The sequence below is a fragment of the Labrus bergylta genome, chromosome 14, assembly GCF_963930695.1.
Source record: "Labrus bergylta chromosome 14, fLabBer1.1, whole genome shotgun sequence".
NCBI classification, from domain to species: domain Eukaryota; kingdom Metazoa; phylum Chordata; class Actinopteri; order Labriformes; family Labridae; genus Labrus; species Labrus bergylta.
Window position 1 is genome coordinate 13,934,296 of NC_089208.1, and position 14,820 is coordinate 13,949,115.

Consider the following 14,820-nt stretch of genomic DNA (forward strand, 5'->3'; position numbering starts at 1 on the left):
TCTGTTTTTATCTATTTGTTCTGATACACCCTCTGTTTAGTATGATCTTCTGCCCAAAGCCCAGTACAGTTTCAAACCAAAGGCTGGTCCTTTTTGTCTGGAATGTGTCCGACATTAACCACAGAATTGTTGATATAAAGTGAATCTCTACACATGAAGTGATAATTAAGGATATCATGGTCACATCCTTTGACAGAATGACAAACTGATAGTGTTTGTACCATTCCTTTTAAAGTGTGTGTTTATCTAGACATCTGAATGTATTTGTGGTTTACATTTCTGTGCTTGTCTGAACGTTTTCTGTTAAATCTCAAAATGGGCGTCTAACACCAAAATGAAGATTAAACAGCGATCAGCAAGTTCATCTGAAACACCATGGGGGGGGCGGGGGAAGGATTTTTTCCAAGGGTGATTTCATTCCTACCAAAGCTTGGGATGTTATTTAAAATAATAAAGTAAACAAAATAACATTGGACACATTTTTTCATCCTTACTATATTTGTAATAAGACAGGTGTTACTTGCAATACATGTAAAACTTTTGGATTCTTGTTCATGTATGTGGTCAACATTTAGAAATATGCAGCCCTCATAATATAAAATGCTTATGTTCTGTGTCTCCCCTGTGCAGGTCGCTTGGGGTTCCCACATCAAGGTGGTGACAACCCTCTGCCCCTCAATGGTACGTATAGCAACCTACGCTTTGTGTCTATTTAATCTGTTTTTGACGAGCTGCCACGAAGTACTGCAGGTGGTCAAAGTTGGGCCACACAAGATAACCATGAGTGTTTAGTGACTTGAAATCCTTGTGCACCATTGCTTGTCAGGACTTGACTTCAACCAAAACATTTTGCATCCCTCAGTACCCCCCTCTGTTTTTGTAACTTAAAATATAGCTGCCATGTCAACTCTGCCCCTTTTTGAATGTAGTTTTCAACCAACAAGAAGTTCTGTTGACCACCATTCATCTAGTGTCTTAAACAAACAGGAATATAGAGAGGGGTGTTAAGGGGATGAGTGGATGTATAGAGGATATGGTGGTTTTTGACACCAGAAAGTTAGCGTAGTTCATATAAGCTAAACCTAGATCAACACAACTTTCTTGTGTTAAATTGTTCATTTTTTTTTGTTGATTTAGCTCCTTCCTTCCTCGATCCTCGTCAGTCTATGCGGGAAAACACGGCGCGAGGCGTCGCACTGCGTTGATCGCAGGCACTTAGGACACTCCAATAAGAAACAATAGAATCAAGCTGATTTTGTCGCTGACACTGTTAGGACAAGCTGTTAGCCTAATAGACAGCCATGGAAGTATCCTGAAATATACTCCTTTAATCATCCTTTTGTGGAAAATACCATGAATAAATACTGTAAATTTTCGCTGTATTTTCTGTGACTTACCGTATTTTCCGTACAATAAGGCGCACCGGATTATAAGGCGCACCTTCAATGAATGGCCTATTTTAGAACTGTTTTCATATATAGGGCGCTCCGGATTATAAGGCGCATAGAATAGAACGTGTTTACAACTGAACAAGGCTGGGAGATATTGTGAATATATAAATATAAATACGTATAAAACTATGTTTTAGTGCATTCACAATAACTCAACGTTGTTCAAACGTTAATGTGCATATTCACAATATCTCCCAGCCTTGTTCAGTTGTAAACACGTAAAAGAAACACAGTCTGATACCGCTAATTCAAACGTTAGTGCATAACTCAACATTGTTGAGTTACGTATAACACGTAAAGCTCACTTTTTCAGTTCATTCCCCGTCCACGAATCCCTCGAATTCTTCTTCTTCAGTGTCCGAATTGAACAGTTGGGCGAGTACGGCATCCAACATGCCCGGCTCCCTCTCGTCATTATCCGAGTCAGTGTCGCTGAGCGCCGTGTACAACCAGTATGGATCAACCAATTAACCAATTGATCCATATATAAGGCGCTCCGGATTATAAGGCGCACTGTCGTTTTTTGAGAAAATTAAAGGCTTTTAAGTGCGCCTTATAGTGCGGAAAATACGGTAATCGATAATGATATGAGAGATACTTTGGTACTTCACTGAAGAAAAGAGTGTTACGTAAATTGCAATGGATGAGTGAACCTGGCACATCCTTTTCACATGCTGCAGTTTTCACAACAGCAGTTTAATATTCAGCAACCTCTCCTTGGCTTCGCATACTGTCATTCTTGTTATCAGTGTGTAAGTGTTTTGTTGTGGTCTAGGACCAGGATGTAGAACAGGAGAGGCCAGCAGTTTATTTACAAGATCGCTAGGTCACATGGTTAGATCACATGGTCAGGATCTGTCATCAAGCCCTGAGACAGATGGTGCCAGCGGATAGGCAGGATTCAGAGGTTGCACACCACCTCTCTCTCTCTCTCTCTCTCTCTCTCTCTCTCCCACTCTCTCTCATAAGCGTACACAGATTGCATTCCTCATTCTCCTGATCTCTCTCGCTCACTCTCATTTTCTCTCACCCCCACACGGCTTTTTATCAGCTTGTTTCTCCGTCTCTTCCAATCTATTTTTCCCTCTCTCTCTCTCTCTCACACACACACACACACACACACACACACACACACACACACATCTTTTTATAGCACTCTGCTCTCTTCCAATCTGCTTTCCTGTTTTCCTCTCTCTCTTCTATCTTTCTAGCTCTCTCTGACCCCCCCCCCCCCCCCCCCCTCAGAGTTAATGTCCATCTGGGTTGGAAAGTCCACTGAGGGAGCTGAGGATTATTGCTTGTGTGTTCTGGCCGCTTCTTCATCCCCTCTCCGTGCTCTTACAATGTTAGATGGGTTGATGCTTCAATCTCTCCACTGTGCCGTTCTCATTTTTACCTCGCCTCTGAGCAAAGAAACGTTATTTCCCATAGAGCACATTCAACAAAATCAGTAAAAAGAGCTTTTTCTTATGTTCACATGTTCATGACAGTGAACTGCATTGAGGGCTGTTAGATAGACATTAGAAATATTTTAAGGCAGAAATTAGATTCTAATCATTCCCAACCTACAACTAGCCAATCTGCTCATGGGATGCATTCAAACTTTTTTAAATGAATGATTTAAATTGAATTAAATAAAAATGAATTGAACTAAAAAAAATTTAAGCAGCATCGAAACATACATAAGGTTAAATTTGTGCTCTTAGATTCTATGCTATCTGTTTTTAAGAACATGCTGAGGTGCTTTTATAAAGTGAATTGTAACCTCTATTAGTTCCTGGATATACTTTCTATGGTTGCCATGGTCACACGGGAAGAAGACGGAAGAAACCTAGAGAAGTTTGAAAGTTATCAACTTGTGAAACAGAACCAGAAAGCTTTGCACACATCCTCCTTATTGGTGGCAATGCTGCGTCTGTTGGCCACGGGACTGTTTCTGTGTTTACCCTGGCTAACAATGGAGGTTGCAACGGTAACAGCTCGCTGACATGGATACAACTTGTTTTTTTAGTCTAAAGCATGACTGGGGAGAGCAAAACGCATGTTGTGAAATGGCTGGCCGTTCCCAGAGACACTTACTGCTCTGTTATTGCTTCTGGCACTTTCATTTGGTTTATGATGTAAGGAGGATTTTTTTTCTCCCCTCCTTGTTGTCACACTGGTGCTTCCTCAACAACAAATGTAACACAACCACTGCCACTGGGAGTGCTTCGATTATAGTATTATTTAGGGTGAATTGAATTATTTCTCTGTCAGTGAGACCAAACTGAAAGGGCTATAAACAAGTTTGAGCGTTATAAGTAGACTATCTTATTATCTTATCATCCTTGATAAGCCATGGTGTGCCTCAAGGTTCAGTCCTTGGACACTTTGATATGATTCTGGGCCATAATCAGGCAATCGTATTCTCAGTCAAACTGATTAAGGTGGAGAAGTTGCGCAACTGTTTAGCCTATGCACAGAGCTTTGAAAAATAGATTATCCCGATAAAGGTATTTAGTGCGGAAAATCAGCATTTCATCAGAATGATTATAATACACAGTTGACAGATAAAGTAGAGGGTGGGGTAGAAGAAAATGGATCATCTCTCTATTGCCATAAACCACCTGGCACCTATAGTGTATTATGCTCCTTTTATAATCACTCTCTTCTTTGGTTTGTGCTTATTCCACATGCAGCCAGGAATTATAGCAGGAGACGAGGTAAAAATATAATCCCGGATATATGATGTCACTTTTCCAGCATAAAGTAAACTATGTAGGGCTGTTCATGTTTTGTGATGTAAAGCCATGCCGTCGTGATTTGGAGTTGTGAGGCGTTGGTTGTTTAATTGAATGCACACATACGTTTTTGAATGATTCTTCAGTTCGTGTCCGTACAGTGACATGTTTGTCTGCATGATCGTTTTGAGTGTTTAGCCTGGCTAAAAGCTCTTACAAGTGATGTAACGCATCTCTCATTTTTTTTTAAATTATTTGTTTCTCTTGTATTGCTTGACCCTCGCTTGTTTTTTTTCTTCTTCTCATTTTCACACACAGATTGTGACATTGTCAGGTCACACAATAGTTGTTGGTGTTACTTTTAGCTGAAAGTTAACAAGCAAAAAAAAAAAGAAAGTGTAGTTTGTGTTTTACACTCACTGCAACAGAAGAAAGGACACATGTCGAGGCACATGGCCGGAACGACACACACATGCTAACCCCCACACATAAAGACACACACACACACACACACACACACACACACACACACACACACACACACACACACACACACACGGAGCACATGCTGTAAGCTCAGGCTTACTCCCTTGCATAAATCTTTATAAAGCAGCTCAGGGCAGGTTTGTAAGGGAGCATGAGTAGGCCAGAGAAGGCTTAACCTCTACAACACACTTGCACAAAGATGTACAGTCCACTGTGAAACTATTTACCTGCATGCTTTTTCAGTCTTCCGTATACATTGTTGAGTCTGTTCTTATGTGTTTGTCCAAGTCCTTTATACATTACTGTGCTATCTTCTATCATCCTGCACCAACTCTTGGTTACATAACTAAAATTAACTCATAACCACTTAATTTTTTTATAATGTTATAATCTCTTCACCTTATTTAAAATAAACAGTAAAAGGTGCCTGCTAACATGGCTTTAAATTTTAATGCATTCAAAGTAATGTGCATGAGATGATAGTCACTCACCTGAAGGATGTGGAAAGTGTTTTTAGATGTTTTGGCTTCCGCCCATCACCGGGTGAATAATTCAATGCTGTGAAAAGTGCTAATGTGCAGTTTTTGTTACTGCACTGGTGCTGTAACTATGACAACGGTGACCCCAACTCAACCTTTACTGCTGGTTCTCTCCTCTTGAGATTAACCTTTCCTGCCGTCCTCCTCTTACCTTTGTCACAGGTCACTCCTCTCTCTTCCCCATGGAGGATGGTTTCCCTGACGATGAGCGCAGCGATCAGGGCCTCGCAGGCCTCGGCTCTCCACACTGCTTCCCACACCAGAACGGTGAGCGTGTCGAACGCTACTCACGCAAGGTCTTTGTGGGAGGCCTGCCCCCGGACATAGATGAAGGTAAAACCGTTTACTCACATCAAATGACTTAAATTGTGTTGCCTATTTAGCCCTTTAATTGATTGAAACTTTCAAGATGTGTGACCTTATTGAAAGGACGCATACCCTAGGACACATTAAGAGAGTTACACCTGCAACACAAGCCTAAGGACCGCCACTGAGTGTGTATTGTGTCTGCTTAATTTCAGACGAGATTACAGCCAGTTTCCGGCGGTTTGGACACCTGTTTGTGGACTGGCCTCACAAAGCAGAGAGCAAGTCCTATTTTCCACCCAAAGGTATGTCAAATCATGTTTTCTCATAATTGTTTGCTGGTCTGCTAAGGATAATGAATTGCCCTTTTAAAAATGTTATGTCATTACCAATTCCTGAACCAATTTATCACATCAAAAGATACGTTTCACTCTGATGTCTCTGTCTTTCTCAGAGAAATGTCAAATATGGTTTTAGTTGTTGCCTTGTATTGGTGCACTTTTAATGTAAGAGTGTCTGTGCAGTCTGCTTTACAGACTTTTTGTGGAGAATTTTAAAACCATGCCTGGCTTGTTTATGTGTTTCTCCATCTATTTGTAAAAGCGTGTGCCCTCCTGCTGTGAAATGCAGAATGTTGTAATGAAACATACAGTCACAGTGGTCATCACACTAAATTTCAACACGGCTCTTTTGTCAGCAGTATGTGTCCCCAGCAGCATGAATAACCCTTCTGTTTTTTATGTAGGCTACGCCTTCCTGCTGTTCCAGGATGAGAGCTCAGTGCAGGCTTTGATCGATGCCTGTATTGAGGAGGACGGCAAGCTGTACCTCTGCGTGTCCAGCCCCACCATCAAAGACAAGCCGGTCAGCAGGAACACTACACACACACACACACACACACACACACACACACACACACACACACACACACACACACACACACACACACCAATATGCTCCCACAAAAAAAGCTTGTTTTAAATTGTGCATGGTGCAATTTTATTTCTGAAACCTGTTGGTTTTTTTTTGTGGGTGACAGGTTCAGATCCGCCCATGGAACCTGAACGACAGCGATTTTGTGATGGACGGTTCTCAGCCTCTGGACCCGAGGAAAACCATCTTTGTTGGAGGAGTCCCTCGTCCGCTCCGTGCAGGTATATTTTATTTCTATGTTAAGCGGGAGGATTAACAACAGGGTCTTTTTAAATAACAGCACTAACATTTGAAATACATACTGTTTTCTGTCATTAATCCAAGGCCTTAAATTGTTTCTGTGCTCCTTTCATCGTATTTATTTTTACATATGGCGGTATTATAAATAACAAGAGACACTAAGCAGCCATCTTTTAGGTCTCATTTCTTCAAAATCTTTGAAGTGACAGCATTAAACAAAAAAAAAAAAAACGTATTTCTGGAAGACACAGCAATGTGATCTGCTCTAGCTTGCTAGTGTGATGAGCTCAAAGCTACACTGTGCTGGTGAAATCTGCTTTGACCTGCCCTGGCCTTGTCAGGAACAAGCCTCCATGGCGCTCTGTCTTCTTGTGTCCCATATTAAATTCCTTTTTATCTTGATCTCAGTGTTATGTTTACTGCATCTGTGGTGTCTGTGTTTAGTGCTCTTAATGTAATCAACAAGGTCACAAGTCCCTGTGGTGCATTAACTGTTTTATCAGCCTCTGTAACATTTGGATGTAAAATAACAGGTCTTGAACTTGTGTTTTAATTTGACATTTTTTATGTCTTGCTTTCAAAGCTGCATTGTAAATGTGCAGGGTTATCTCACCTTCATTTGCATCTTTGTTAATGCCTGTTAAGAAAACCACAATAAACCGTATATCAAGTTTTTGGTATAACGTCTGCTGACCCTACTCTCAGATTGACCCTATCAAACTCTGTGAACTTTAATTCATCAGTGAGTACAGCTTTAAGCTCCCAGATCAACAACCCTCATCATCTTGGTGTTCATTGGCTACATGGGCACAAGTTCATGTTTTAAGCTTGTTTCTTCTCTCATGCAATCAAATGTTTTCTTCCCTGTGTTCAGGTCTTTTACTTCTGTTCTTAAAACTTGTTATTTCTTAATATTTCCTTCACCTATGTGTTATTTTTTCCCCTTTTGCAGTGGAGCTGGCAATGATCATGGACCGCTTGTACGGCGGGGTTTGCTACGCTGGCATCGACACAGACCCTGAGCTGAAGTACCCCAAGGGAGCGGGGCGGGTCGCCTTCTCTAATCAGCAGAGCTACATTGCTGCTATCAGCGCTCGCTTTGTACAGCTGCAGCATGGAGAAATCGATAAACGGGTGAGTAGGGAGAGAAAGAGAACTCAGTGTTTTTTCGACCTCCCCTCTGGGTCCCCTTTTTTCTTCATTTGTCTCCACTTGCCTCACTTCCTGTTCTGTTTCCCTCACACTCTCCTCCCCTTTCCCCCCCATTTCGGAGTTGTGCTGAAATAAGGAGGTGTTATTAGGTTAAATTAATGAGTGCAAAATGTAGCACTGTATTCAGATATTTTGTGTTTAGAGGTTGAGGATGTGTGGGAGGGAAGCACAATTCAACTCTTTGTTCATCCACATAGAATATCAGTCATTATAGCAACATTTGTCCTCATCCAAGCTTCATTTGGAGGATTTCTTACTTATTAACATTGACTGTAACCACAATTTAGACTTAAAAACACTCGTATCAAAAAGACAGTAACGCTTAGATAAAAAGAAAAACAGCAAGCACTTCCATTTGTCATCTTTCGTTTATTGAATTCTTATTTGACCTTTAATTCTACAGAGCAGAGTACTTTGGAGGAGTCAATGGAAACAATAAAAGCAGACAGGGTCAGTTATGGACAACACGGTTAAGGTTACAGAGAGGTTTTTTTTGGATCAGTAGAAGTGATCCACTTTTTGGGGTTTTGTGCTATTCATCTATATAACATTAGCCCACAATGAATTCTAAATCTCTCTTGTTACCATAGTTTATATTCCTACAATCACTCTTGACACTTTTGTCGTTTGTCTACACTTTGTAGCTGAAGCTATCCATGATTTATTGACTGTTGTCAGCAGCTAAGGAATTACAGTTGAACTGCTAAAAGTGGCCTGTAATAGTCTCACTTGATTCATATTTGCAACTTAAAAACGAGTGAAAAAGTAAATCAAGTGAAGAGACACCATCATATTATAAATTGCTGTAATAATAGTACGCTACTTTCTCATTTGCATAATTGGGGTGCATATTTGTGGACTAAGAGTGCCTACGTGACATTCACTTGCTGATAGCACAATCCCTCATACTGAGCAGTTGGAAAAGCCAGTAAATGGAGTTCAGTACAATCAGAAAAGGGAGTTTGAAATCTACAAACTTGAAGTAACATGCAAATCTTCAGCTAACAGCTCATTGTGGCTGTCCCTTCCCCTTCCCCCACACCCTGCAGTGTGCAAAACTTAAAAGATATCTTTATGTATGCCGTGTCAATCATTTTCATGGTCAGTGCAAACTTCTGTGATAAATACATTGCATTTACTGTGGCTGCAATAGGAGCCATTCCATGTTTGACAAGTTGAATTATTAAATGTGAAACAAAAGCTCGACTGAATAAAGCTCTGATTTGGTGTTTGAGGAGTGAACAATAAAGAGAGGCTGATATCCTGGATAGAATGAAGAAACGGTAACATTAAACAAGATTAACAATCTCTGCCACTAAAAGAAGAAACTAAAGGTACAGCTTAATAACTGTAGACCATAAAGTGTATGAAAGAAGGATGTGATTCCTGCAACTTCACTAAATTATACTCGGTAGAAACTCAAAACTAGTAGGGAACAGCAGTGAACAGAATGAGAAATGATAAAGTAATGACCATACTAGATTAAAATCATCCCCCCCTCTGATTACAGGTGGAAGTGAAGCCATACGTGCTGGATGACCAGCTGTGCGATGAGTGCCAGGGAACTCGCTGCGGGGGGAAGTTTGCGCCGTTCTTCTGCGCCAACGTCACCTGTCTGCAGTACTACTGCGAGTACTGCTGGGCTGCCATCCACTCCCGCGCTGGACGAGAGTTCCACAAACCCCTGGTGAAGGAGGGCGGCGACAGACCCCGTCACATCTCTTTCCGCTGGAACTAAAAGGGCCTGTGGAGAGGGAGAGGCAACAGGGGAGCAGGAGGGGCAGGTAGTGCAGGAGTCGCAAATCATTGTACAAATAATTGCACTTTTCTGTTGCTGGTTCCTTTTTGCTCTAATTTCACTGAACCTTTTTCTTATTTTTTTTTAAGTTAATATATATCTATATTTTGAAGAAAGAAAAGAAAACTGGAATTATATCCAAATATGTCCAGCAAGGAAAAAAGACGTGTAACATAATTTAATGTGTTTTGATTTTTGAAATATTTTTATTAGTTCTCAAAAGATACATATATAGGAAAGTTTGAGGTGTGATGTGATACTCTGCTATTCAATTGGCATGTTCTAAAGTATGTATTTAATTTTATACAAGATGCCCCAGAAGACACACTTCATTTGATATTTGATTGGCTTCTTTTGTAGCAGAGCTATTGCTTTTTTTTTTTTTTTCTATCGAGTCTCCAGAGCCAATGCTGCTGAAACAGTATCTCGTTGGCTCTTTGTATTGAAGAGGTGTGATTACATTTTTATTATTTTAACAAGAGGCTCAAGAGCAAATGTGAATTGAAAAAGGTGTTGCTAAAGAAGAGTGCACTTATTTCCAGTCGAAAGAGTGCAGATCCAGTGTATGAGACCCTTAGTAGTTTACCAAAGCTGAATCTCCATTTACTCTGAGGAACAGAGAGGGCCCGCTGCAGAGAGAAACCAATCCTTTTCCTCCCCGATCAAAATGTTTGAACTTCTCTCTTTTATGATTTCCCAGATCATACAAATGTTTTGATATTACTTGAAAATCACAACAAATTTCTTTAGCAACACACATTTGGGTTTTGATCTCCATTTTGACATGCAAAAACTAATACCTCAAACTCAGCTGCTAATGTGCCGAATACAGTTTAAAAAAAGAGAGAGAGAGAAAGAAAGAAAGAAAGAAAGAAAACATTATCACCCGCTGGTGTTCTCCTTTCCTTAGAGCTCTAATCAAAGGGAAGTGATGCAACAAGCCGAGTGTGATGTGACTGGCACAGTTTTGTACTCACTTGCTTCATCACCTCCTTATTTTTGTAGTCAAACCCAGGGTTGTTCCAGGGTCAGAGAGAAGTGTACTAGGGGAATGTATCGCGTCAGGAGGCTATATGAGAGAGAGACAGGCTAACTGCTACAGAGATAAATCCAGCCCCCAGATCCCCCTCTCCTAATGTCTGCCTGCAACCTTCTGATGCTAAGCTAGCAGCTAACAGAGGGCAGGGCCTCATTCATGGATCAAAACCTGCCCGCAGTGGGTCTTTGATCCAGATCTTTCAGGACGGAGGTGAAGGTTAACTCCTCGAGAGAAGGCTGGTCAACGCCGCCTTTTTTATTGCAGTTTTTTTTTTTTTTTTTGGAACGGGAGCTATCACCAAACAGGAGATGCCTGTCTTTGATAGTTTGTTTTATTTTCCAATGCATTTGTGCAATTCTCCCAAGTCTTGAATGAAAAAAAAAAAAAAAAAAAAAGTTCTACTTCGCATCCGAGAGTCAGCTACATTTAACGAAAGGAGCAATTAAAGTTTGTCTGCTTTCTCGAATTGTCAGCACACATTTGAGTCATGCAGGGATCTGCCCTTTTGGCGAACCCCCTTCTATCTTTTTCTCCTGCCAAGCTTATCCAACTCAGCATCCAGTGTTTTTGAAGCATAAATGAAGATAGTCTCTGCAGTGTGCTCTACTACTACACACTTGTTACCCACATGCAGTTCGCTCTTTATAGCAGTCGGTTGTGCCCGGTGGTGTTTGGGAACCAAAGATGGCTGTGCAGTAGTGGGTCATACTGTAGCTCATTTCTTTTTTTCTTTTTCTTTTTTTTTTTAGGTTTTTACTCTTGTTTTCCTTTTCTCATTTCTTCAAGGACATTTTTTATATATATATTTTTTAAAATCTGTCACTTCTACCCAGTTTTGCTTAACTGTCAAGCCCAGCAAACCAAAGATTGGCCTTGAACACACTATTTATATAAACATATAGAGATTTGACAGTGCAGTCAAAACCCATTAGAAAAACCAGTGGAAGAACATCAGGGCCTGCAGGAATACACACACACACACACACACACACACACACTCACAAGCGCACACACACGCGCACACACACACACACACACACACACACACACTCACAAGCGCACACACACACCACACACACACAAGGCCTCACACTCTCCATAGCTCAAAAAGGAAGTGCGCTGGTAGCCACTAGTTCTTTATATCTCAGATAGGTCTGCGTGTTTAGGAAGAATTAAACATGAAGTGCACATTCACAGCAAAATTGAATCTAATCCTCACATTTGTTTGACATTTTCAGTCACTCAGTGGTAATCTACTAGCTGAGCATTTAAACATGTCAGGGAGTTAGTACAGAAACTTGATAATACACACTAGTGAGAAACGTATCCTCATATCGGCGGGTGTCGTTGCACCAGTTTTTGCACCCTGGTCATTAGTTTTGTGGGTGCGTTGGGTGAGCATTTTAGAAGTTAAAACACTTTGTGAAGAATTTGCTGTTAAATGAGATGATAAAAAAAAAAAGATTATTTTATACATGGCCTGCTGATTTTTTGGTACAGTGTTTTCTAGCTAAATTATTTTGTCATGCACATGTAAACATTTATTATGCACTACTTTTCTAAATATTTTTTCTTTTTCCAACAGTCATTTTAGGCACATTTTTCACAAATGGGGAAACTCCTTTTTGCAATACCTCAATTTTTCACATTGTGAAAGGTAGCTTTTGTACTTTTGTTACTGAGAGATCTGCATATATGGAAATGTTCATTTTAAGAAAAAAGTTGAGTGATTTCAATATATATTATTTTCAATTATGCTTTTTATACATTTCAGTGCTGAGGAAACTTTACAACTAAGTGTGCACTTGTGTTGATGCGACTTCAGATCTGCAGAGGAGAGGCCAAAGTGTATCGCTCTCTTGGTCTTGGCTTCTCGTACACTAGATGTTTCCAGTCAATCTGGTTAATAACAGCATGGCGAGAATAATAAATGAAAAAAAAAAAACAAGTTGTAATTTGAAATCGATGTTAATGTCTCTAAACATGGCTATACTAGTTGGGAAATGGTAACTTCTGTCTTGGTTTCCTCTCCATAGATGGAGTATAACTTATTATAAGGAGAATGCAAAATTTGGTTCACGCATACTGCTGAATCTCTTATCACAAGAATGGATGTTTGGTGTTTAGATATTTTAATATTTGAAAAAAAAAAAGTATATATATATTCTTGAACTTGCCAACTAGCACCTATTGTAATCCTTAGCATGCATGACATAAAAAGAGAAAATGACAAGTACATGAATTAGCTATTAAAAATTAATTGTTGTGGTGTGCACCAAATGTTTCTAAACTATTAACTTGTTAAGGACAAGCCTCCCCAAAACCCACTCTCACCTCAACCCCCCTCCCAACACCTCCCCCGTCCCCCACGTGTTGATGTCCTCGCTTCCCCCATTTGCAGACCTCTGCAGGATGCACATGACAGAGAGCTAAGACGAGAAACAAGACAGAACGTAACTTTAAATCGATTCGGCAGTGCAGGACTTTGAGCATCCTTCTAAACACTGTTTTTAAAAAGACTTGAGAACTCATCCCGCTGTCTGTCGAAGGTGATCTTATATAGACCTATCTGGAGGAAGGGGAGCTTAAAGACTTGAATGTGGTAAATGTTGCAAGTTAACTTCAAGTTGTTATGTGCAATACTTCTTTTGAACCTTTTTCCAGATAAAGACTCTTTGCAATGTAATTCTTTATTGCCATTTTTAATTGCAGACATTTAATTAAAGAAGATGTTAATATGTTTTTCACAGTCATTTTCTACTGTTATTGTAATCCTTTTCATGCTGGTGTTTGTAAAAAAGAAAAGAAATCAAACTATTTGTACTAATATAAATAATTGAAGTTATTTTTAAAACATTAAAGGTTTTGTGCTCATTTGCTTATTTTGTTTATTTTAAGCTACTGTGATTGATTGCATTGTAATTATTAGGTCAACAATGTATTTAGCTGTTTATTGGTATATTTTTAATTGGAATGTATAATTGATTTTTATAATTTTGATCAGATTTTTGTTATATTTTTGAGGTGAAGCTTTTAATATGTTAAAGTGTCTAGTTTTTACTAATTGCTATATTGTGCTCCACAATATATGGTTCACATTTTCTGAAGGAAAATAAATATTTAAATATTTGTCTGTTAATGATGTTACTTAATGGCAAGATTTCAATAGTTTTTAACTGTGTATGGGAAGGTTGTTGTATTTATTAATAGCATTTTTTACTTAAGATATCACCTTAATTTTTATTGTCATTTCACTTTATAAGTTCCTATTTTTGTATTTTCCTTTCTAATTAAGTTATGTAATACGGATATGTCCATATTTCTAGGAGTTGGTCTGTAGAAGTGCTAGTGAACGAAAAAGAAAAATCTAATGTTATTTAATTGTTTGCAGCCAACTATTTATAACAGTATGCATAATTTTTAAATATTTGTAATGTGAAATGTTGAATGAAATAAATCTTAACTGTGATGAACTTTTGTGCTCTGTGTGCTTATTATGTTTAATGTTTCGTCTTTAAAGCTCTTACAGGATAATCATAGTAACTTGTCACATCTCTGCCTTGTAGTTGAAGCATGTGTGAGTTGTTGTTTACCTTCCAAGACAACGGGTTAAACATAAATGTGTGGCTTTTTAACCGCTTTAATAGGTTACGAATGAATTCCTAACAGTTTGAAAAGTGGTGATTTGACATCTTGTGAAACCACTGAAGGTCATCACTACTAAAAAACTAAAAGCTGCAGATCTCAGGTTTGGAGCTCTCTGGTTTTGTGGCCGTTACTACGAAGCAGGTTCAACATACCCAGGGTATCTTTCAGTTATCTGGCTTCACTTACCCTGACATTAAGAGATCACACTAAACGATCACAAAGCTGGATATCAACTAAATCAACCCAGAGTTTCTACGAGCGTGTTCACATACAGTAAAGGTGGCTGTTTTAGCTTCACATAACCAATTATGAGCAAGTCTGCTGTCAGTAAGTTGTCATATTTCACAAACTTAGAATATACTTTAGCCCATTCAAAATATCATGAAGTCTAAAACAGGAAGTATACCCACCTGAAGGCAAACCTCTCCCATAACCTGGTAGCTACAGG

The 14,820-nt window shown here is 39.4% G+C and overlaps 1 protein-coding gene across 2 annotated transcripts in view; it reads left to right on the forward strand.

Annotated features, from left to right (window-relative positions):
• The window catches only part of cpeb4b (cytoplasmic polyadenylation element binding protein 4b), a 30,945-nt gene extending 16,748 nt beyond the window's left edge, over positions 1–14,197 (forward strand). Inside the window, exons 4-11 of one of the 2 annotated variants that reach the window (XM_020651109.3) lie at positions 631–681; positions 4,130–4,153; positions 5,359–5,529; positions 5,718–5,807; positions 6,248–6,366; positions 6,542–6,656; positions 7,628–7,809; positions 9,398–14,197. In XM_020651109.3, coding sequence (XP_020506765.2) covers positions 631–681; positions 4,130–4,153; positions 5,359–5,529; positions 5,718–5,807; positions 6,248–6,366; positions 6,542–6,656; positions 7,628–7,809; positions 9,398–9,625 — 980 coding nt within the window. In that variant the 3' untranslated portion in view covers positions 9,626–14,197. The remainder of the gene's footprint in view (positions 1–630; positions 682–4,129; positions 4,154–5,358; positions 5,530–5,717; positions 5,808–6,247; positions 6,367–6,541; positions 6,657–7,627; positions 7,810–9,397) is intronic. The other variant, XM_020651110.3, reaches the window with a different exon arrangement.
• Positions 14,198–14,820: the final 623 nt, after the last annotated feature.